General features: G+C 31.7%; 1 protein-coding gene across 1 annotated transcript in view; it reads left to right on the forward strand.

Annotated features, from left to right (window-relative positions):
• The window catches only part of PKHD1L1 (PKHD1 like 1), a 167,411-nt gene that overhangs the window by 134,075 nt on the left and 7,571 nt on the right, over positions 1–25,765 (forward strand). Inside the window, exons 60-73 of the mRNA XM_051970994.1 lie at positions 1,135–1,238; positions 2,212–2,341; positions 3,120–3,241; positions 5,461–5,551; positions 7,178–7,326; positions 7,416–7,538; positions 7,788–7,899; positions 7,981–8,097; positions 9,170–9,335; positions 12,564–12,796; positions 12,963–13,130; positions 16,644–16,801; positions 20,920–21,055; positions 23,575–23,919. Coding sequence (XP_051826954.1) covers positions 1,135–1,238; positions 2,212–2,341; positions 3,120–3,241; positions 5,461–5,551; positions 7,178–7,326; positions 7,416–7,538; positions 7,788–7,899; positions 7,981–8,097; positions 9,170–9,335; positions 12,564–12,796; positions 12,963–13,130; positions 16,644–16,801; positions 20,920–21,055; positions 23,575–23,919 — 2,154 coding nt within the window. The remainder of the gene's footprint in view (positions 1–1,134; positions 1,239–2,211; positions 2,342–3,119; positions 3,242–5,460; positions 5,552–7,177; positions 7,327–7,415; positions 7,539–7,787; positions 7,900–7,980; positions 8,098–9,169; positions 9,336–12,563; positions 12,797–12,962; positions 13,131–16,643; positions 16,802–20,919; positions 21,056–23,574; positions 23,920–25,765) is intronic.

The following is a 25,765-nucleotide window of genomic DNA, read 5'->3' on the forward strand; positions in this document are numbered from 1 at the left end:
CCATCATTGTTTACCTTTGTACCATAATTGTCTTTCTAGAAAAATGATAATTAAATAATTATACAATCAGGTAGATTAAAAGACAGCATTATTGGAACCAAATTATCAAACCAGACATGTCTCTAGTGGAATGCCAATCCAACCTTGACTATATTCTCCAAATCTTCAATGAGTATCATGCTTATCACATATTCAGATGACATTAAGCTGAGATGTATCGATATGTTTGGTCTCAGAACCAAGATCTAAAAAGATTTTTATAGGCTAGGAGAATAGGCCAAATTACAATTTTTAATGTAGAATTTATTTTTTTTTCTCTTTATGCTCTGGGAGTCTTTGACATAGATAAAAATAGAAAGATAAGCAAATAGAGTAGACAGAGAGAGAGAGAGAGAGAAAGAGAGAGAGAGAGAGAGAAAAAAAGAGAGAACGAACAAAATGTCCTAGAATCTTACTACTTACTTTTCTCTAAATATTTTCTTGACCATTCATTTGGAAATTCCTTACATATGCTACCTTTTCTATCTACTAGAGACAAATATGCATGAAGAAAGATGACAAGAAAAACTTTAAAATGGGTTATCAGGATAGCCTCTTCTCTCAAGGGTCAGTGTTGGTCCTTTTTATTGCCTCTCTTTCTCCCCTTCAAGTTCCTGCTTGATTTTCTATTTGATTTCATCTTTCTTTGGTAACCTCCTTCACCAAAATTTATTGTCACCTCTTTTGAACAAATCCAAAAGTGTCATATCTTCCTTGGTTTCTCTATAAAATTGGTATTTATTTTCCCCTTTCCTTCTTTTTAGCTGATTTCTGGAAAATCAATCAGTGAGCATTTTTTAAATGACTACTATGTGCCAGTCTCTGGAAAACTACTTTTTGTCATATTTCTACCACTTGTGACATACATAGTATACAAATAGTGATTTACAATACTAAAAGCAATCCAAAACATCAGAATTTCAATTTAAGGTAAAAAAAAATCTTCTGACTAGCTTGGGTACAGAAAAGGAAAGTAAAAATAGGTGAATTTAAGTTTCCATAGAACTTTTAAAGAATCTTATTCAGTATTTCTACACTATTTTGATGTAGCTACTTCACAGGAAAACCTAATAACTTAATATGTGTTTTCCTTAGGAAATGCAAGAATCAGTAATGTTGAATTTTATCACAGTGGTCAGGAAGGCTACAGAGACAATACAGATCCAAGATATTCTCTGGCTTTTCTTAACCTTGGACAGGTTTGTACTTTTATGTTTATATTAAAAAAGTATATGTGAGTGTGAGCATATACAGATATAGAAACATTTATAATTTATCCTATTAATATAACAGTCACTTTTTAGATTAATAGTTTAATAAGTCCTCAGATACCAAAACAAATTCCCCATTACTTTTTTAAACAATCACTTGTGAACAAAGATTTTTTTTTAAATGAAGAAATTAAGATTTTGTGAAAATACAAAGGAAGTAAAGAACTAATTCTTCACTTCCTTTGTATTTCCACAATATATTTTCCCAAATGAGAATATGTTAAATTAAATTAACTTTGTCCAAATCATCATCTTTTGGGATGAGAAGGAATTTCTGTTAACCAAATAATGGAGAGAATTGTTGCTGACATTGTCTCCAACCTTCAAAATATAGAAGTAAGAGAGAGAGTATGATATAGGTTTTTTTTTAAGTTTTTAAATACTCTATAGTGATTCAGGAGATTTGGGTTCAAGTCCTGTGTCTGCCACTGACAAATTACATAATATTGAGCAAGCATCTTATCTTTCTGGACCTTTCTTATCTATAAAATATGTTGGAGTAAAAGATGTTGAGCTGCTTTTTAGCTATAAAAGTCTAAGCTAAACAAATTTTGTAGACATATGTAGACTGTACATGTGTACATATGTGTGCATATACTGCATGTATGTATGCATATATTTATGTATTGAAATATATGTATATATTCAGAATTTACCTATGAATATATTACATATATGTATATACATATACATAGATATATAAATTTATTTAGGATTCTGGTAAAAGGAATACTAGAAAAGCTCATTTGAAGGAAAACAAATTGTTTGCTTTTTCTCCCCAAAAGGTTTCTTTTAAAATGATATTAACTGCAAATGTATTTTGATTTTTCTTGAAATGTATTTCTTCTTCACTTCAAACACATAAACTGAGTTCCAGTGTTGGTTTTTTTTTTTTAAATAGGTTCAAGAGAATGGTTCATCTTATGTCCGTGGTTGTTCTTTTCACAATGGTTTTGCTCCAGCAATTGGTGTGTTTGGTACTAGTGGATTGGACATTGAGGATAACATCATTCACTTAACAGTGGGGGAAGGTAAACTAATTACTTTGGTCTGAAATGTATATTTAGATTTCATTTTCATTAAACTTATAGAAAAGGGAAGAAATTATTACTGGTTATAACTGATAGTCTGACATCATCTCAATGAAGATTAAATAAAAAGTGTTTTAATAATATGTCATAAATATAAATAATTAACATACTTTAGTTTAAAACTATTCAATTATTTCTTACTAATGAAGCATATTCTTTGCCCAGCCTGACTCAGATCACTTCAGGGATTCCACTCAAAGTTCAAATTCAGTGAAGTATTTGTGGCTTGTAAAAATGCAATAAAACTACTTTAGCATAATAAAGAATAAAAAGGACATAATCCTAAATTTTAAAACACAGTAACTTAGATAAAGTAGTTTAACTCCCCTCCATCTCTGTCATCACATTGGCAACCAGGAATACCATTCTCTGCATGATTGTAGGAACAACTAACACCAAAACCCTATAACCTGCCCCCTTATGCTTTAGGATAAGGAAGTCCAACAGTCCCTATGTCTACTTAAAAACTATCCTACCTCTCATAGCAGTTTGCATTCTTTCCACAAAGCAAGATTATTACTTTTTACTCATTAGTCATCTATTGTCATCCTTACTTACATCTTCACATTACTCTATCCTTAGTCAAAGTAAACATAGTACTATAAGTTTCTTTGTAAGATACAATTAATTATAAAGTACTAGAGAGACCCCATGTTGGCAAAATAATTTTATTGGGAGCTTTATTTCTCTCCATTTTATATTTTCTTTTAATTTGCAGGCTTAAAGATATGGGGAAATGGTAATCATGTACGAAGAAATTTGGTTGCTTTTTCAATTTGGCCAGGAACATACCAAAACAGAAAAGAATTAACTTCAACACTGTGGCATGCAGGAATTGAGGTACTAAGAAGGAATTTATCATTTTATGAAGTTAGAAGGGACCTTACAGTAATGAATTAGGAGCAAGAAACAAAATATGTCAGAGAAGTTGTTTATATGACTCTACTTTAGGTTCCCCAAACATCAAGCATTATGGTAGCTGACTGTATATTCCACCTCTGCAAAATGTACCATCATCATTCTATGTGAGGGCCACTGTGCTTCATCCTGACTAGGAAGAAAAAGAAAAGAAGGTTCCTTAGAAGTTATCCAATTAAACTCTTTATATAATACATGAAATCTATTGAGTATTTTCACTGACAGAAAATTTGCCACATAAGGCAGCCAGTTCAATATTCTCAGGAAAATCTATCTTTCCTAGGTGGTAATTGATGCAGTGCTACGATAAGTCAAATTAAAACATACCTCTTACAGAGAAATCGTGGCATAATATGCTGAGTTCTGAACTTGCAGTCAGAGTAGAACTGAATTTAAAGCCCTCATATGACACTTTTGAACTATGTGATTATGTGGGAAATTGATTATAGAACTATATAAATGAGAATGACGATGAGTAGGAGGAGGAGGAGGAACTTGAAAAGGAGGAGGAAGAGAAGGAGCAGCAAAAGTAGGAATGTGAGTAGGAGCAGAAGGAAGAGGACCTTAAGGAGGGGAAAGAGGATAGCATTACAATTCTTCAAACTCCTTTTTCTTAATATTAATTCATACATTTTTCTCTTTTTATCACTTCTCTCTCTAAAATTTTTCATTACTTTCAAATTCTAAAATGTGGATTATGATTCCAGATCTAGTGCTAAATTGGTGAAGTCATAAACCTCTCTCTACAACTCTCAAATTTGTCTCAGCTGCACAATGAGGGTACCTAAATCTCTTAAGATCACTTTTGAGGGATCATTTCTCCTGTATATCTTGAAGTTTGTGGAATGTGTCCTCAAAAGTCTTAGACTAGAAGTGGGATGGAATTAACTGAAAGGAAATACAGAATGGAGAAAAGGGTTTGGAGGAAGGACACTACCAACTTCTTCCCCTTTATATTTCATTTACCTATTCTACCATTTGTAAGGGCAGTGTGATAGAGGTAGTGATAGTGGATAGTGATAACGATAGTAGATAGAGAAAGAAAAGTTGGACAGAGATACATAGGGGAAGAGGAAGGGAGGAAAAGAAAAACAGAGAGAGAATGAGGCAGAGACAGAGAATAGAGATAGCTATTAAATTAGGAATAGCTAAATTCAAATCCTACCTCTGACATACTGACTGTGTCATCCTAAACAAGTCACTTAACTCTCAGTGTTGTAGGCAATTCTCTAACATTCTAAATTGCAGAGAAAATGGTGAACCTCATAATAAGTGGAGTTTACTTTTCTGAGAGTTAACTTGTAACAAAGAAATCATAGGTCCAGTGCCTATCTCTGTCTTACAGTTAAGAAAGTAAACAGAAAAGATAGCTTCGTTGGCTTAATAAGTTCATAGAATCCATTAAAGAGGGAAGAAGAAAGTACAAGTTATATATTTGCTCAGTTATTAAAGGTATTATATTTAGTTTTTTCCTGAAACTCTTGTTTTAGAGTTTCTTGTTTTAGAAATAATGTGATTTAATATTCCTTGGTCTTTCTTAGTATATTTTTCCTTTGATGCTACATTGATCATTTGATCATTTCCTCATGTTTCAGAAGTGACAGGGGTTATGTTTTTATTTTATCCTCTTCTTTTATTTGGTTTCTGAAAATATCTGTTATGTTCAACAAGAACACTAGCTTTTTGTTCTAATGTATTTGATATAAAAGAATTTCTAATGTCTGTACTGAGGCTTAACAATCCATTATAATTATGTTCATATTCTTCTTTAGTAAATAAGTCAATTGTATAATAAAATAGAAGTTCAAATGAATAAGAAAAAATTCAGCAATATAACACTACTTTCAATAAAGTAGAATTGAACATAAGACTGGTTAATCATGGAATCTATCAAAAGGAGTTTAGTTACTAGAATATCAAAAGTCTTTTATAAGCTAATTTCAATCATGAGGCAGTCTTAGGAACCTCAAGAATGGCATTATGCCTGAACTCCAGTGTAATTTGATAGCATAACTTAAGTTCAAAGTGAATAAGCAATTAATTTTTCTTATTTTATCCCTTATAATGAAGCCAAAGATGATACTTCTTATAATGTACACATGGTGACCTAACCCAAATTATTTCCTCTATTTTTGTATTAGATTAATACAGATATCAATACAGTCTTACAGGATAATGTTGTTGCAGGATTTGAAAGAATTGGTTATCATATTAATGGTGAATCATGTTCAGGTAAGTTATTTGATGTATAGCATATCGATAGCATAGATCATCTGTCATTTGATTAAAGAAAACTTTTATTAGTTTAATTCAGTAAGTGATGTAACTTCTTCCTATTACAACACTGAGCAAGCCAAGTGAGTGAAATTATGCCAGGATAATATGGAATCCCAAAGAAAATTGGATACTTTAAAAGAGAGTTTGTGTGTGTGTGTGTGTGTGTGTGTGTGTGTGTGTGTGTGTGTGTGTGTTCCAGAGACCTCATATAATCAATATTCCTGACCTATATACATAAAATACCATTGTCTACTTGGACCAATGATGATTCCACTTTCTTAATTTGGAAAATAGAAAGATAGATAGATAGATGAATGTTCACTAGTTCTATATTCCAGAGAGTCTTATAAAAGTCAAGTAAAAGGCAACAGAACTAAGCATTTGAAAAAAAATAATATTAATTCCAAAGTTGTACTATTCTTTAAAAAAATAGTTTCTTTCTATAAGGGTATAACAGTGATATGAACCTACATTTCTCTAGATGATTCTTAAGTTTTCTCAAAAGAAATAATTATTTTTATATTATTTTTTAAAGCATATTCTTGAAAAAAGTAAGCTTTTTTGACATTAGAAAGAACTGATGTTGAGATATACTCTAATTATAATTTTAAATTATCTTAATACTTAACTAATAAAGTTAATATGTTTGACTTAATATTTTAAAATTTGTAATTTTTCTACAACTTTTAAAAAGGATTTTTGCTTTCCCAAATTATGATTCCTAAACATAGGTGTCTGCTTAAATATATTGTTTCAAAGTTGTGATTGATCATCATAAAGAACTCTTTTTAATGAAACTCTTCTGTAACTCAAAAGACTTAGGACAAAAATTATTGAGTACCAGATTCAGGACTTGAATCCTGACCTTCCTGAATTCAGATCAAATCTTCTATGTACTGTGCCATGTTTTCTCTCATGTAATGCATAATAGTATTAAAACATTGGGATTACCCACAAGCAGCAATTCCCTTTTATCTATCTCATACTTCATTTAAAGAATTTTCTATGTCAAAACTTATTGATTGTTACAGGAAACTCCTAAGTGAGGAAGCTCCCTTTATCCACACAGATCCAATTAATAAACTTAGGAAGCTGACTAAAGTTCTAGAGATTAAGTGACTTGTTCAGAATTGCACAGCCAGAACGTGTTAGAGGTGAAACTTGAACTTGGGTTTTTCTGACTCTATTCACCACACCACACCACCTCTTTTCTTCTTTATATCTCTTTATGTGAAGGGTCAAGAACTCTGCATTATAGAAGGATCAAGAACCAATCTTCTACAATTTTTACAAAGAAAATATTTCAGAGATTTTTATTTTAATTATGTAATATATCTTAAGAAACTTTCTTTTAAATTGATTTTTAAAGTAAAAGGAGAGCAAGATATCCAAAAAAAAATCAGATATCATCTCAAATAATAATAATATGATCTGCAAATGATAGATATAACATTATTTTGTCATCACATAAAAATCAAAGTGGATGTCAATTTTTAAAGTTCTGTTAAACTAAAAAGTGAGCTTAATAAAAACAGAAATCATGCCTTGCTCATTTCATAATTGTTTTGCATTTTTTTCTAGATGAAACTAATTCTGCAGAAAAATGGCATAACAATGAAGCTCATGGAGGTTTATATGGTGTTTATATGAACCAAGATGGCTTTCCTGGGTGTTCCCATATACAGGGATTTACAATTTGGAAATGCTGGGATTATGGCATCTATTTCCAGGTAAATATACTCTATTCCTAATGATTTGTTGATTTTTATTATTTGTTGCCCTCAGAACTATGATGTCCAAAAAAAAAAATGTTTTGCAGACCACAGAGAGTGTGCAAGTCTCTAATGTGACCTTGGTTGACAATGGGATGGGAATTCTTCCCATTATATATCTGCCAGCTGCAACATCTCACAAAATATCCAGCAAAACAGTACGAATTAAGGTAATAAATGAAAACTCTTTCACAAAGTACAATTAGCAAAAAAAAAAAAAAAAGATAATAATCAGGATGCTCCCCAAAAAAGAGATTCCAAGAATAATGCATTTTTTGAGGATTCAATATTTTAGCTTCTAATCTACCTTTAAACTTCTTAATTATAATTTATTTCAGACAAATTCAGTATCACTGTTATTGTTATTATCTTAAGAATATTTCATATTATCACAGATATAATAAATGACTGTTTTCTAGAACTTATTAATTGTAGGAAGCAGCCCCCAATTTAACTGTTCTGATGTCCTCACCAATGATGATCCCAATATTGAACTTACTGCTGCCCATCGGAGTGCCAGACCTCCCTCAGGTAGAGTATTTTGCAAAGTTGAGATTTGCTTGTACAAATAAATATTTAGCTAAATTTCATATTTTCTCCCTTTGGGACAAGGTGGAAGAAGTGGAATCTGCTGGCCCACTTTTGCCTCTGCACACAACATGGCACCAAGGAAACCTCATGCAGGGCTTATGAGTTACAATGCTATTAGTGGATTGTTGGAAGTTTCTGGTAGGTTTAAAATTTTTTATTAGTAAATTGATAGTTTGAAAATAAAAGAGGAAATTTATTTTTATAATTTATAGTTACATCTAAAAACAAAAAACTTAAAATTAATATTTGTATGAATCACTGAAATAAGAAAAATTAAGTCAAAGATCTATAAGGTAAATTTCAAAACCAATCCCCCAGTATATTACCTAGAGAAGTGAAAAAGTGACAATTATTTAACTGTTAACAAAGGAAATGAAAATGATTATGATCATAACAGCAGCCCATACAGACAATTATAGATTAAGTTGGTTTTCCTGTCTAACTCATTAGGCATACAATGAAAGAGCTTGTTCACTTCAATCCAATTTTCTATAGTAAATTTCTTTAGGGTTTCATTTACTGAGTTACTTCTACAAAGGAGATAGCTCATGAGAAAAATTTGGCCTCAAATTCCCTTACCTATTTTTTTCACTTCATTTTACTCTTATTGACATAAGGTTCTTTGATCGCAAAGAACCAATTTAAAATATAACAAGGAGTTTGAAAAGAACATTTCATATTTATTTTAATGAAGTTCCTTATCTGTAAAATGAGGGGGTTATGCCAGGTGGTCTCCAAGGTTCCCTCCAGCTCTAAATTCTACAACAAATGTATTGCAGAAAATTAAAGGAGTTATATTGGCATAAAAATGTGTTTGCAAAGCCAAGCCATATTTCATTAAGAAGCACAGATAACTACTCTTCTTTTAAAATTCAGAACACAGAGCTGCAAAAGACAGAATGTGATAAGGATGAAGGTACCTTATTAAAACTTATTCTCCAGTTGGACTCCCTGTTTTTGGAATAAAAAGAAATAGCAAAAACTTGCAAAATGAACATACCTGAGTATATGTATTTTTGTGTTGCTGTTTCTTTTTGAGTCTGTATTTCTGAATAAATTCACTACACTCAGACAAACAAGAAATCCCTTTGAATAAAGTGATATTGGTAGATAAGTGTGAGATTAGAATGTCATACAAAATGTTTTTTATTTCATTATTGTTTTTAAATAACAAGTATGACAGGTGATTTTGTGTTGCTTTTTGTTTTAGATTCTACATTTGTTGGATTTAAAAATGTTTGTTCAGATGAAACTGCTGTAATGTTCATGACAAACCCTTTAAATGAAGATTTACAACATCCAATCCATGTGAAAAACATACAGACAATTAACACAACTGAACAGTCAAAAATATTTATACATAGACCTGATTTGAGGTAATGCTCATTTGCACTAGATTACTGAAGTCAAACTTTTATTATTTCTATCTTGGTGTTCATTTTCCCATATACATAAAGGATATATTACATATATGGGTTAGGATACCAAAACTATAACTAAGTGGTATAAACTCAAAAATATTACCCATTTGAAAACCACTAAGATTCCATGTAACACTAATATAATGTGCAGGATTAAGTTTGGGAATGCATTTATTATTAAGCAGAACGTTTCAAGCTTATAGTTTATTAAGCACCATCTTTTAAGTGTTAAAAACAGGCTTGGCTTAAAAGTAAGTGGCTATGTAACTCCAGTCACAGATACTGTGAGGTAAAAAGTACCTATGCAATATCTATTATTCCCTTTTTTTAAGTGCCACAGTCTTTTCCTTCTGTATACTTTTTCCTCATAACATTATTAGTTTCCATGAGTTTAATTATCGTCTCCATATATAATGACTCCCAGATTTATATATTTGGCCAGTCTCTGGCCTTCAATTGCCCATTATTAACTCCCTACTCAAATTGGAATTCTGAAAGCATCTCAAACTCAGCATATCAAGAGCAGAACTTATTTTCGTTCCCACCAAACAATCCAACCATTCCTCCAAATTTCCTTACTTCGGGCTAATGTACCACCGTACTTCTATTCATCTGATTCATAACTTCAGCATTATCCTTTACTTATACGTATCTAAACAAATGTAAAATCTGTCATTTTTCTCACTTGTCATCTTTCACATGTAATCCTTTCTCTCTATGCATACAGCTGTCATAGGTTCTAATCACCTGTTGTCTAAAGTATTATAAATAATCTCTTGACCATTTCCCTACCTCAAGTCTTTCCCCACTCTAGTCCATCCCACACTACTCCCAAAGTGATTTTTTAAAGTGTAGATGTAAACATGGTATCCTTCTATTCAATCAACTTCAATGGCTTCTTTTTGCTTGTATAATTAAATTTAAATTCCTTTGTTAAGCTTTTAAAATTCTTTATAACCTAGTATAAATTTATCTTTTCAACCTTACTGAACATTACTTCCACTTTTATACTTTGGCATCTCCTAAAATGATCTTCTATCTATCTGTCTTTCGCACAAAATATTCCATCTCCCATCTCTGTGCTATTGTACTGACTGTACCATACTAAGAACCTCTCTTTCATTCTTCAAGACATACCTCAAGCACTATTTTCTGCCTGAAACCTTTCCTGGACCCACCCACCCCAAATGCTAGTACTTTTCTTCTCTACTTACCATGTATTTAACTACTTTCTATTTATTTGCATTCTTTGTGTATTTCTTCTGCATGTATCTATATATACTTATTGTATAACTGTATATTTACATATACACGTATATATGTATTTGTGTATGTATGTCTATCTCCTTATTGTCTCCCCTAGAGAATATAAGTTTTTTACAAGTAAGGATTATTTCCTTCATTCTATGTGTATCTCCAAAATGCAGTATCACCCTGATACAGAGCAAATATTTAATAAATACTTGCTAATTCATTGATATAGGAAGAATTAAACTGGTTATGTAAACTTCCTTGCATGCTGCTATAATACAATTCCCAGAATTATTCAAATATTTATTACCTATTATGGCTATTTACCTTTCCTTCCTTACCAAATTTTTTGTCTGTGAAAACAATGTGCTTGGAATTCTCATTTGTCTCTCATTACAAATAAAAAGATATAATAACAGAATAAAGAAAATTGTTATCATCATAAAGAACAATGGGTTTAAAAAGGTATATTTGAAGTATATATAGAAGAATCTATAATGCCTAGCTGTGAAGAGCTATAAAAGAGTTGTTATTTTGTTAAAGATTCTATCCTATATATATATGATGCTGTGGCACTTCAGAGCTGAATAAAAGACCTCAACAGTTGAGATTTAGTAAAATTTATAATTTTCTTACTTCAACAGGACCTTATAGAATGAAAATGTGTTTTTTTAAAGCTACAAATGTGTGGTAGTAAAGAATACAATGACTTCTAGTACAGTTTGGTATCATTGACTTGAATCCTGCCAATGCAAATATTACACAATTATTCATGACAAACCATAAAAGGCTGAAAAAACACTTTTCAGCACCATTTGTGTAGGTAGCCATATATTCACTTAAAAGATTTTTTATGATTAGCCAGTGCTGGTACCAGATGAATACAAACAAAACAGCAAATTCATCTACTTTTGAATATTATATACTATGCCAAACATTAGGAATACAAAAAGAAGCAAAAAATATTTCCTGTCCTCAAAGTTTACAATTTAATTGAAGTAACATGCATATAAATATATATAAAACAAGCTTGATTTGAAGTAATTTACAGAAAAAAGACACTAGAATTAAGAGAATAATTAAGTAATTTACAGTAGAATTGCACTGGAATTGAAAGATTGGAGAAGGCTTCTAGTAAAAGAAGGAATTTTTGTTGGGACTCCATTTGTAAGGCAAAATATTAATTTAGTCTTCATGTTTGCAGCAAAATCTTTAATTCATAGGTCATATGACCTTTGAAAAACTCTATTGTACACATGTGAGAGATTGGAAATAAAAAACAGGGAGAGAGTCAATATGAATATGAAGATCTCTTGTAGTTTTGATCTCATGGGCTCTTTATGGTACCCCAGAAGAGTCAGGGGGTCCCTCAGGAATCCTCAAATCACACTTTGAGAACTGCTGCATTAACGCTATGGTTACTATTATTAGTGTCTATCAATTCTATTTCAGTCTTCTAGTTCCCAATTAAAAAAAACAACTATTCATGGAAGGGGTATTCTAATATCTATTAGTTAATTAACAAGCATTTATGAAATGCCTACTATATGCCAGGCAGTGTGCTAAGCATCAAGAATACAAAAAAGGCAATTCTGTTCTATTTTGCATGTAATACCACTTATGAGCTTGGTAAATAAGTACATGGAATGTTGAAAACAATCTATAAACATTAAATAAATATTAAGATTTACTCAATGATATTTAGCATGTCAGAATCATTTTTATTATGTTCCACAGTCTTTTTTATTGAAATTTAAAGACATTTTCAACAGTTGACCAAAAATAATCTGATGAAATACAGACTTCAACAAAATGTTAGTAAAAATATGCTATTTAGTTATAATGAATGTTGACAAATATTCAATGGGATTTTGATTAACAAATGAATATTGATGTTACTAAATAATGATTAATTTTGCCTTTTTTACCTAGTAAAGTGAATCCATCAGATTGTGTAGACATGGTCTGTGATGCCAAAAAGAAAGCTTTTCTTAAAGACATTGATGGTTCTTTCCTGGGGAGGCCTGGTTCAGTGATACCACAAGCTGAATATGAATGGAATGGAAATAATCAACTTGGAGTGGGAGACTATAGAATTCCTAAAGTGATGCTCACTTACTTGAATGGCAGCAAAATGCCTATTTCAGAGAAAGCACCATATAAAGGTTTGAGGAGATTTTCTTGTTTTTAAAGCAATGGAAACAAATATAGCCAAGAACTGGAGATAGATTTTTATTAATAAATTTTATATACTTGTTATAGTAAGAAGGATCTTATGTATCCGAAGAGATTTGTTTTCATTGACAAAATTGTCTATGCATCTGATTCTAGGAATCATTAGAGATTCAACCTGTAAATATATATCTGAATGGCAGAGCTATCAGTGTTTTGGGTTGGAATATGCCATGATGGTTATTGAAAGCCTGGATTCTGATACAGAAATACGAAGACTTTCTCCAGTGGCTGTATTTGCTGATGGTTACGTTGATCTTATTAATGGTAAGTATTAAATCAAAATGGACTACATTAATATGAGACATTTAACAAATACCTGCCAAATTTTTAAACTATGCTATAATTATTTACTGCACATTCTTAACTCAAAATCTTTTTCTTCCATGTTTTCTGTTTGCAAATTAAAAAAAAAAAACACAACACAACAAACCTATATTCAGGAAAAAAACTTGGCTTCTTTGATGTCTTACATATTAGTAAAGTAGAGCAACTATTTCAAACTGGCTACTTTAAACAAAAAATACATATAATCATGCTTTTCCTATTTGTATTAGAAAAAAACTGACTAAAAATAAATGAGAAAATATTCCTGACTCTTTAAATACTATCATTTGCCTTATATGAATTAAAAGCCAAATGACATTTGATAAAGGACATTTAGAGAATTCCAAGGGAGGTATCTACAATCTAGAAATTTTTTTGTTCTGGGAGAAAGTTTTAAGGTACATCTTGGAAATTCAAGTAGATGAGTCTTGCAAACTGCCTAAAGATATGGAGCTAATGGCTTACATCCACTAAGACTATTCTCAGCTGATCCTGCTATAGCTGGACCCTGATAACTCAGTTTGAATCATAAAATATTTATAGAGTGCCTATTTTATACAAGAGACTATGCTAGGCAAAAGTGCTATGGTCCATTTGCCACCCAAACTTCTACCTCTCTCACCTTCCATGGATTTGGATCCACTTAGGTGGTAGCTTAGTATACAACATGTAAAAATATGGAATTCATTGTCTTAAACTTATCTATAATAATAATGTAATAAAATCATCATTTATATAGTGCTTCAAGATTTGTAAAGAGTTTTATATGTTTAAGGATATGTTTATATCCTTTGATCCTCACAACAACCTGTTAGATTATATTCTTATTTCCATTTTATAGACAAATAAACTGAAGCAGAGAGATGAAATGACATGCCCAGGTCACAAAACTAATCGAAAGGCAGGATTTCAACTCAGGTCTTCCTGACTCTAAGCCCAGCTCTCTATCCACTATAACACCTATATAAAAATCAGATTTCATGTGTTTGGTAGTATGATATTTTTAGTATTTCTCTTTCTAACCCACAACTATACACATTGTAGTTTTGTTCAATCCTACCTCTTCTCCCCCACCCCAAAACACACCAAGAATACAGTAGAGATGTTATCAAAATAGAATATGTTCCTAGATGTTGATAAATAAAAAGTTCACTTGAGAAAATGCATTATTTTTGCATTCTAAATTTAGATTGATTTATAATTCTGACTGAAGTTCAGCTCTGAATATTGATATTTCTTCATGACGGCAGGAAATTCAATAAAAGCTTATGAATAAATATATCAAGATCCATTATTCAGTATTTCAGTCAGTGTTTCATACATTTATTATCCCAGACACTTCAAAATTGAAATAATGGGAAAATATTTTTTCTATGGAAGTTGGACTTCAATATCGCACACCTACAAATGAAAAAAGGCCTGAGTCTAAATGAAAATGCATCCATTGTTCTCTGAAAGACTATCTAGAGAGTGAGAAACAGGAGCTGCTCATTTGGATGTTCTTACTAAATGGACAGAATTTCCTTGAGGCCAATTGGTTGCTGAAGCTTATTTCATTTGCTTCCAATTTCTGTAGCTGATATTCAGGAAAAGGACAACAGGTTTCACAAAGATTCCATTTTTTAAAATGAAGTAAAAAATACGAGACCATTCTTGAGATGTGATCATGAGGTTCCCAAATATCCCATCCTCTAAATATTTGTAGGCATCTTCTAAAAAAAGACAGTAGGGCTTAATGCCTGTCAAATGAAACCTGGGTTTTAATTGATCCTAGAACATTCACAAGCATTTTGTCTACAATCAAGTCACTGAACCACTCAAAGTCTATTTCTCATTTGTATTAATAATCCAACAAGAGAAAATACATAAAAATTGCTCATGTCACAGAATAAGATCAAAAAATTCATTCCATAATAAGACTAAATTAAGAGTTTATTCAAGTTACTTCAAACTGCAAAGTAACTCAAATTATATAAAAGTAAATAAATTAATATCTAAGAAGGTTAGAAATTTTGGCAAAGGTTATAAGATTAATGTGAAATTGAGTGAGGGCATGTCAATAATTATAAAACATATAATAGGAGTTTCCATTGAAAAATATAACAGTGTTGTCTACTCCACTTTTGTTCATCACAAGTTCAATAACATATAGGAAAATTTAAACTAATCACACTTAGAATCTTTTAGGTAGGGATACTTCACTTAACCCTGAATTAGTAAATTTTCTCCTCATCTACTAGCATGTAATAGCAATCCTCTGCTGAACACAAAAGTTGTTTGTTACAGCATCTAACAGAGTTTAACAGGAAAAATTGACAGGTTAGTTTTAAGCTAGACAGGTAAGTTCTAAGTTTCATTATGTGGAGTTTAGAGCCTGAACAATGTATTAAGCAGCCACTATGTATCAAGTATTTAGTTAGGGACTGAGGGCACAAAGACAAAGGTGAAATTTTTCTGGTTATAATTTATAGGAACTTACTTACATACTATAGGAATAAACCACATGTACTCATAACTACACATAAAATGCAAATAAAATAAATAAATGATAATTTTGAAGAGGAGGCTAAAATACCTGTGGGCATCAGGAAAGGCTTTATGTAAGAGATAACACTTGATATGAGCTTTGAAGAAAATTGGGGATTCTAAAAAAGCAGAGGGAAGAAAAGAATGCTTTCTAAGAATGGGGCAAGTCTATTCAAAGACATGAAGATCAGAAATGGAAGGTGATATGTGAGAAACAGCAAAAAGGCCAGTTTGGCAATATTATAAATAGATTGAGGATATTGACATAAGAAACCTGGATAGATAGTTTGGAGCCAGGTTATAAAGGGATTTAAATGACAAATAGGAGTTTCTGTTTAATCCAGATGTAAGAGGAAGTTGTTGGAATTTATTGAACAGGAGAGTGACATGGTCAGAACTGTATTTTGATAGCTTTGTGGAAGATGAATTGGAAAAGGGACCAATTTAGTAGGGACCAATCAAGAACCTTTTGCACTATTACTGGCAAGAAGTGATGAGAGCCTGAATTTGAAATGTTATAGTGTAGATAGAGAAGGGGATAGATGTGAGACACGATGAGCAGGTAGAATCAACAGAACTTGCAACCAATTGAAGATGTGGGGTATGGGAAAATGAGGAGTTGAAAAGGACTTTGAGATTTCTATTCTTTTGACTAGACAGACAGATGATAATGATCGGAAGAAGGGTGCACTTTGAGTTAAGGATAATAAGTTCCATTGTTAATTATCTCACACTGATAATTTTATACAAATGATGAGATTCATTATGGCTATTTTCTTTTTTAGGTTAATTACTATACAGAGCTTTTTGGAAGTATTATTTCTAACGAGGATTTAATTGCACAATTCAGGCAAATTATCCTACATTTTCTTATGTTTATAATCTATTTTTAAGATTGGAGAAAGGTGACCTTTCTTTGTTTTTTAGGGCCGCAGGATCATGGTTGGTGTGCTGGGTACACATGTCAGAAGAGGTTGTCACTATTTCATAGCATTGTTGCCCTAAACAAATCTTATGAAATTTATTTTACTGGCACCAGTCCTCAGAATCTTCGACTAATGTTGCTTAATGTTGAGCAAAACAAGGTAAGGCAGAATATTATTAAACCTTTCCTGAATATGGCTACAAAAATTTTTCCCAGCTATTTTTCACTCTAGAGCTACTTATTTTTACTACAGTTGTGGATACCACATTTAAGAATAGACATTGATGAGCTAAAGCAAGTCAAGAGAAACAAATAAAGTGACAAAGTGTGCTGAAGAGAACATCAGTGTCACTTAAATCTAATTTATGTGCAAGTCAAGAAATAACCCTGGGGATATCATGTGTTATTGTCTCAATTATTGACATAATAACTATTGAACTAACTGTTCTCTTTAGCCAGCTGTGTATATTCAGTTCTGGTTGACTGACTTTGAAATCATTGATTCCTCTTAAATCTGCAGCCAAGGAGAAGACTTCTCATCATCACACAGCACAGAAAGAGCACCACATTAAAATTAGATAGATTATGTCAATGCATGCTAGAAGCTGCTCTTCTCCCCCATTGAGTATATTACTGAAGGATATTAATCATATCTATCCTCCTTATTAGAATCTTGCTACAAATGAAGCTAGAAAGTAAAAAGAAATCATAGCTATTCTATTTAGAAAGCAAATGAAGCAAGAAAGGAATGATAAGTACACTAAATGAAAAAAAGCAAATCTACACAGATGTAAATCTCATAATGACTAACAATGTGAAATTATTCATATATTACATAAATAAAACTAAAGATTTATTGAGAAATTAATTATATTAGCAGAAACAATAGAAACAACAACAAACATTAACAGAACTAGAATAAAATGATATATAGATATGAAATAGTAGTGTCAAAGATAATCTAAGAATTATTGAACCACCCAAAATATTAATAAATTTGGAATCTGACCACAATATTTCAAGAAATCATGTCCCCAGGTCTCATTGATTTATTAAAATTAAGGGAAAGATTACAAATGGACAGAATCCACAGTATACTAACAGAGATAAATCCCAGATTCACTTCACATTAACATTGTTTCAAACTCTAAAATTACAACTACAGAAACTTATTGTAAGCAACTAAGAAGAAAAATATCATATATCAAAAAATGTCAGCATTAATGACAGTTTTCATGTAACTAAAAATAGAGACACCTAGATGATACTGTGAATAGAGTGAGGAAACCTTTAGTTTAAAACTAGCCTCAGACACTTAATAGTTGTCTGACCCTTGTCAAATCAGTTAACCTGTCTGCCTCAAGTTTTCTCATTTATACAAAGGAGATGATACTAGCACCTATCTTTCAGGGTTGTAGTGGTAATAAGATGAGATAATTTTTATAAAACAATTAGGATAATACCCAGAATATAGTAAGTATTTAATACTTTTTTTAAAAAATCTAAGTAGAATGAGCAGGAATATAATATATAGGCTCATACACTGAAACAAATTTGCGATCTCATTGATGTGAATGTTCCTCCTATTTATATAGATCACAATCCATTGATATTTGTCCATCCTATGCCTCCCCTATCCTCTTTCTACCATAAGATAACCACAAAACCTCATTCAACATGCTTAGGGATCCTTTTCAATTTCTTCTGACATATTAAGGATACCAGTAGGGAATGTGTTATTATCCCACTCTGACCAAAAGATGAACCCATCATTTTTTCTATCATATATTTCCTTAATGTCATTCTTTATTCTGATTCTCCTTAATATTTCCTTATTTGTCATGGAGCCTTATCAATAATTTTCTGGGTACTACTCCCTTTTTTTAATCTTCAGAAACTACATTGTTCATGAATAAAAATCACATAGCAACAATATTACTATGTAAAATATGTATCTTGTATCTGTGAGAAGTTTGGAACTAAAGGAGAAAATTTTACAGTTTCTCAAAGATGATCATATCGACTTTCTTCCTGTTTAATCCTGGACCAAACCCATTACCCATGATTGTCACAGAGAAAGAAATCATCAGTAAGTGTCTAGCATACTGATGATCAGCTTCTCTACATTTTGCTAGACTTATTGTAATGTAGATTTAGTCTATTGGAGGGACTCTACAGATCTTTCCGGTATGATTGTAATGGCCAAAAGCTTACAATCTACTGGTATAGCCTTTGAAAATGTAGGGTCACATTCACCATGATAAGACAACAATGCAGAAATTTGTGGAAGAGAGGCCGATGTAATTAATGAATATTATTGCAAAAATATCCAATAAAATGGGATGAAAAGAATAATACAGTGTTTAAGAAATGGATTCATTGTGTTCAAATAGGAATTTACCAGATATGAAAGCATTGTTAATTTTAGAAAAAAAACAACAATATTATATAACACATTTGATAAGAAAATCCATAAAATAGTTTTTTTTTTAAATCACCTTGTTAATAATTGCAGAAAAGGCTTTTGATGAAATAGAAAATATATTTATTTTAGACACATTAAAATAACAATAGAATAATTTTTTTAATCTGATAATAATTACTTGAAAATAGATTTGTTAGAAATAACTTAAAAGATATCATCAAAGCTATGTAGAAATAACAAAGGAAATGGGCTAGTCATGTATCAAGAATTTGTTCTTGTTCAATTTCAACTCTTCATGACCTTATCTGGAGTTTTCTTGGCAGGGATAAGAGAGAGATTTGCCATTTCCTTCTCCACATCATTTTACAGATGAGGAAACTGAGGTAGACTTAAGTGACTTTCCCAGGGTCACACACTTAGTAAGTGCCAAAGTGTCATCTTCCTTCTATACTTCTTTCTTCAGAAATGTAGTGATGAGTATAAAAAGCTAATATTTCCATAGCATTTTCGAATTTACAAAGAACTTTTTGTTACAACTCAGTACTATGGGTTGTATAAATATTATTATTGCCATTTTACAGATGAGGAAACTGAAGTCCAAAAAAATGATTCTACTTTCACAAGGTCATTCTGTTAGCAAGTAATAGAAACTGCAACTGAAACCAAATCTTATCTCTAGACCACTGTTCTTATTACTACAATGTGCTACTTCATGAGATATTTTCTAAAGAATTGCATCAGAATTAATTGAAATAGTATCTATTTTAAAATATCCCTTGACTATATGGTCTATTAGGGTATATTTATTATTTCTAGATTATGACATACCTTCCAACATTTTTGATTATACTGTAAGAGCTATAAATCCTTAAATGACCTTGCTTTTTGGAAGCTTGGTACAATTTTTAGTAGATAAATATAATAAATTAGGTCAAACTTGGTAAGACTAGCCTCATTTTTCATTGAAAAAAAGTGAGGTAGAAACAGATAAATGACACAGTAAAGATGTCTTTAAAGATGACTTTATGTAAAGTGTTAGAGCTAGAGTCAAGCTATTCTGGTACATTCATGCTATGACAATGTTTACTGTTCGCCATCAGCAAACATCTAGTTTCTTTCCTATCCCTTACTACCACACACACAAAAAACACTGTTGTATATATTTTTGTAGATATATGGGGCCTTTCTGTCTTTGATCTCTTTGTGTATATGGCTCGGGGGAAATCTCTGAGTCAATTATGTATAGACATTTTAGTCATTTTCTAGAGAATGATTCAAAATTAGAAAGCAGTTTAATTTAGGATTACATTTTATTTTATGATATTAAGAGAATCTAAGTAACATAATGATACAAAAATGAAATTGAAAGAAGAGACAGAACATATTTTTCTCAAGTCAACTGACTTTCAATACATTTTCTGCCAAATTTTTTATAGCTTAACTTCATTTTAATTATACAATGTTATACATGTGCTCATTTTATAGAACTAAATATTTTAAAAACATTAAGTCCATTCTAAGTACTTTGTGAGGCCCTGTATTAGATAGGAAATTATACAACAACAACAAAAATCATTGGACTTCTAGTAATTTGTTTATTTTTTATTTATTTATTTATTTATTTTTATTTTTTGCTGGGGTAATCAGGGTTAAATGACTTCCCCAGGGGTCACACAGCCAGGAAGTATTAAGTGTTTAAGGTCACATTTGAACTCAGGTTCTCCTGATTTCAGAGCTAGTGCTCTATCCACTACACCAACTAGTTGCCTCAGCTTCTAGGAATTTATAGCTTTACTTTATATTCTGTGTTTTAAAGGAACCAAAGGTTATATTATATCGTTTATTTTTAACAGGCTGTTCGAGTAGCGATTTTTTTTTCCACTCTTCAGCGTCTGGATGTCTATGTGAACAATTCATTGGTTTGTCCTAAAAATACAGTATGGAATCATCAACAGAAGGACTGTGAATTTAACATTCACCTACCAACAAGTAATAATCCCTCTGAAATTACAATACCAAAAATACATTTTTATAAAATGGTAGCATTGTCACTAATTTTGTATTCAGAATACTAATGGGGCCTTAGAAGCTAAAGAGGTCAGTAGTCAGAGTATAGCCTTCCCTAATACAGGATCATCCTAAGAGAAAGAGTAGTAAGATAGCAAATTGGCCATGAATGTGACTGTCCTTCTACTCTGATCCTCCCTATCCCCAAGATATGCAAATGTGAGTATAGACCAGAATATGTCAGCCCAGAGAGGCAAGGAGATTATGGTTGCCCTGACAAATATGCCACACAAATGTGTCCATAGAAACACTGATCACATAGGTAAGAACGCATACCTATAGTACATGTACCCTTTTTTAAAAAAATTGGCATGTTATTTGCCCTTCACATACCCTTTGGGATCATTTCCATTCTTCACAATCTTTCAAAGATTTCTAAAAGTAGCTCAAAAGTAATAGCTTTCATTACCCTGAATCCCCCTTCATCATAGAATTTGTGATAGAAAAGAAGAGGGACATGAACTGGGAGGGAGAATTTCCATATAAAGATCATGGAATTTGGAATCAGAGAACCTAACTGAATTTTGGCTCTGCTGCTTACAATGCTTTCACTATTGTAATCTTGAGCAAGTCACTGGGCCTCAGCTTCCTTGTATATAAAATAAAAGAAATATAATAGGTTGTCTGAGATTCTTTCTAGCTCTGAACCTATCATTTTATGATCATTTGTTCTCCAAATGCCATTTTTTTCCTTATTCAGCAATGACTTCTTTCTTGTTGCTCAGAACCAGGTACAAAGCTGGAGTTTCCTTTCTTATGAAAACATTTCTTGTCTTTTCTCCCCCGATTTATAACAATTTATATACCTGACACATGGTATGCACTTAATAAATATTTGTTAATCAACTGAGCAATTGGTTTCTTCCTTCATCTTTCAAAAATGAAATTATCCATTCCAATTAATGATAAATAATCATTAACTAGCTGTGAAGGTCAATGTAAGTACTCCACAATCATTCTGAGAGAGAAATGTAAGCAATCCACTCACAAATAACCCTGTTACAAAGCAGGTGGAGAGTGATCACAGAATCTAAGAATATCAGATTCGGAAGAGAATTCAGAAGTCATCTAGTCTAACTCATGCTAGATCAAGAGTCTCTCCTATAAGCCAATTGATAATGATACATTCTTTTTGAAGATTTCTAGTTGGGAACAAATAAATTAGTACCTCTCAAGTTCAATTTTTTGGATAGACCTAATTGCTATTGGTTATTTTTTCTTTCTTTGATAGTTTTCAAAATGTTTCTAGTTCTTCCCTCTGGATCTGAATCTTCATTGTGAAGGTGAATTTTTTTTAACCTAAGAAGGGATCATCTAATCCAATTATTTCATTTTACAAATCAGGAAGTGAAGCCCAGAAATGTTAGTTAATTTACCAAGGGGGTCAAGTAGATACTAACTTGCAGAGCCAATATTTGTACTAAAGTCCTATGACCCCAAATCTGGGTTCCATTGGACCATGATGGTTATTTGATTTTAAAGAGTACCATCAAGTGTCTGATTTTCCTAAATTTAAAATTTCCTTTTTAGTAGGGATGCCTTATCCTGACAGCTTCATATTTACTTTTTAAAAAATGTGTGTATACATATATATAAATATATATGTGTATACATTTATATATAAATACATATGTGTGTGTTTGTTACATTGCAATGAACCAACCACAAATTCTTGGACACTATTAAAATAGTAAAAAATTTCATTTGAATTCTGTCACCTTTGAAGATATCAGTCCCAGGGGAAAAATGTGTTCATTTGGAATTCATTGATGCTTCTATAAGATAAAAAGTAAATTGGCATTATTGCAGTAATGTACCTTTGAAACTTTTAATACACACTTTATTGTGTGCTTTTGTTTTTAATGAAAACAGCAAGCCTTGCTTGCTTTTGGTAAGAGATAGAATGAAAGTCAAGTTGATTTTTGTGGCACATGTTTAATTTTTATCTTTGTATCTACGGTGCCTAACCAATGCCTGACACATAGTAAGTACTCAATAGATTTTTAGTGAATTAAGTTGAATTTGTAATTGATCTTTGAAATATTTAACATTTAAATAGAACAACACAACAAATGCTTTTTTTATATACTTCATTTATCATTCTGGGTATTGGAGATAAAAATACATAAGTATATTTGGGTACATTATTTATATAACAAATAGGATGAATTTATGATAGGTATAATAGTGATATATAAGTTTAATGCTAGTATTTTTTATTGTGTGGTTATTAACAATATGTTGCTAAAGTAATGTATTTTTATTTTCCACATCAGTAGTATGAGTGTTTTCTCTTTAACATAAGGAATAAAGTGATAAAATCTAAGAAGAAAATTTTCTGAATTCTCTAAATTCAAAGTACTAAATGCTACATGATCAATGGAATAGATAAGACAAAAAAACATTTTTAATTTCATTATTCTGACTGTTTTCCTAAACAGGAGGATACCTTCCTAGCTTGAATTCAGCAGTCTCAGGTGAAAACTATTTTGACAGAACCTACCAGATGCTTTATCTTTTAGTTAAAGGATCTACTCCTGTTGAAGTCCATACTACTGCAGTCCTATTTATTTCCTTTAAATTACCAGCAATAACAGAAGATCATTTTTATAGTTCTCGTAATCTGGTTAGAAATCTTGCTTCATTCCTGAAAATACCAGCTAACAAAATTCGCATCACCAAAATAATTAGAGAAAATGGCCGAAGGAAGAAGAGAATGGCAGTGATCAACATTGAACTAGAAATTGGAGAACCACCCACCCAAATACTAAGCAATCATACTACAGGTTTGTATAATAGAAGGATAGATATGATATAATATATATTTTGTTACATGATATATAAAGTAATTATGTGTATATTATATGATAAAGAGATATTAATTCATAATTCAGTCTAAAACATATTGATACCAGAACCCTAGCTTGACTCCCTAGGGTGAACCAGAATGCATAAAGTTTGATGCAGAATATTGTGGAAGAAAGACCACTGATTTTATTATTTGAAAAGCTGAAGTAAAATCTCTACTTTGTCATATTGGATGATTCAACTAACCTTGCTTAGCTTTAGTTTCCTCATGTATCAAATGAAAAGGTTGGATTATATAACTGCTAGGGTATGTCACTACCTTAGTAGATTCTGTGATCCAAATTTGCTGGATACACCATCCAAATGCACCATATGACAATTTGAGAGTATCACCTCTGCTCCTGCAATTATCAGAAATCATTTCAAGACCCTTGTATTCTGCTTTGGTCTTATAGCAACAGAGCCAGCTCTATGAAGTCAGGACATGCTCACTTTGTTGATTCCTTGCTGTTATAAGAGGGCTTTGAGGATACTAAATTTTTTCTCTTTGTCTCAATATGCTCATCTGTATGAATACATATAAAACAAAGTGAGCCTTCCTTGAAGGTAGAACTATATACAGTGATTGTGGTGTTCTTTTTTCTTCTTTATAATATAATAAAATAAGATGGTTCTCTCTGGGGGAGAGTAGGTTTATGGGGGGAGGTTTTCTGGAGGCAGCTTTAGTATCAGTTGAAAGTAATAATCACCTCAAAACGCAGCCAGGTGATAAAAGTTCAGATCTTTTATTGCCTCCAATATAGCCCGGTTAGCTTAGAGTACTAGAGGCCTATCTCTCTGTTTGGTTCCAAGAGCTCCCTCTCAATGTCTCCAAATCCAAAGTTTTGTCCTTCAGCCTCTGCCTCTGCTTTCTTCAGCCTCCAGAGCCAGCACCAAGTTGAATCTGTCTTGCCTCTGAGAGAGCCTTCTCAATCTTCTGCTCAACTCTCGACTCGTAGCTTCTTCCTCTGAAAACTCTTCTTCTGCCACCAGCCAGCCAAGTGGAAAATATTCGAATGAATCACTCTTCACTGGCTTATATCTGACTCTTCTGAGAAAATGGGATTATGGGTTTTCTCCCATAGTGCTCTCTGGCCCTAAGAGCTTCAAGGGAGATGTGAATTCAGATATCTTATATTAAACCCTGAAATTTCCCAAACATGTGAACTCCAATGAGTAAAGGTGCAAACACAAGCATTGTATCAATTAGTTCTACTTAGTACCTTGTTTCAGGTTCTGGCCCAAAACATCTTCTTGTAAGATCAGATCAATAATCTATCAACTCTAATGAGTTAGCAGTTTGTAAAGATTTCCAACAAGTGATGACCCCAGAAACCATTTGTGGCTGCCCATCAGAAGTAGCAGCTGCAAGTATATGTGGTAGGGATAGATAATAGAAGATTTCTTTTCTCCCTTTTCATTTTTCTTCTTTCACTTAGCACTTTTATGCCTTCATGTTCTAGAGAGCCTATAGGTATACAATGATTGTCATCATAAACAATAGGAATTTTAGAATTTTATTTTAAGTGACAGTCTCTGACGTCTGGAAAATTACAATGTAAGGTAAACATCCTTGGTATAGATAGTACCAAAGAAATACAACAATAAACTGCACTTGTAAAAGTGATTTTGTTGAAACTCCCAGATTGATTTATTAACATTTTATTTCTAGAATTGTGCCTTATTATCATTTGAGTCATTTATAAACTTATTTTGTTTTACTGTGTGAATTTTTAGATCTGTTCTCATTCTTGAAAGATGGGTAGGGTTTTACAGATAGAAAAT

This window comes from Antechinus flavipes, chromosome 1 (assembly GCF_016432865.1).
Source record: "Antechinus flavipes isolate AdamAnt ecotype Samford, QLD, Australia chromosome 1, AdamAnt_v2, whole genome shotgun sequence".
In the NCBI taxonomy this organism is placed as follows: domain Eukaryota; kingdom Metazoa; phylum Chordata; class Mammalia; order Dasyuromorphia; family Dasyuridae; genus Antechinus; species Antechinus flavipes.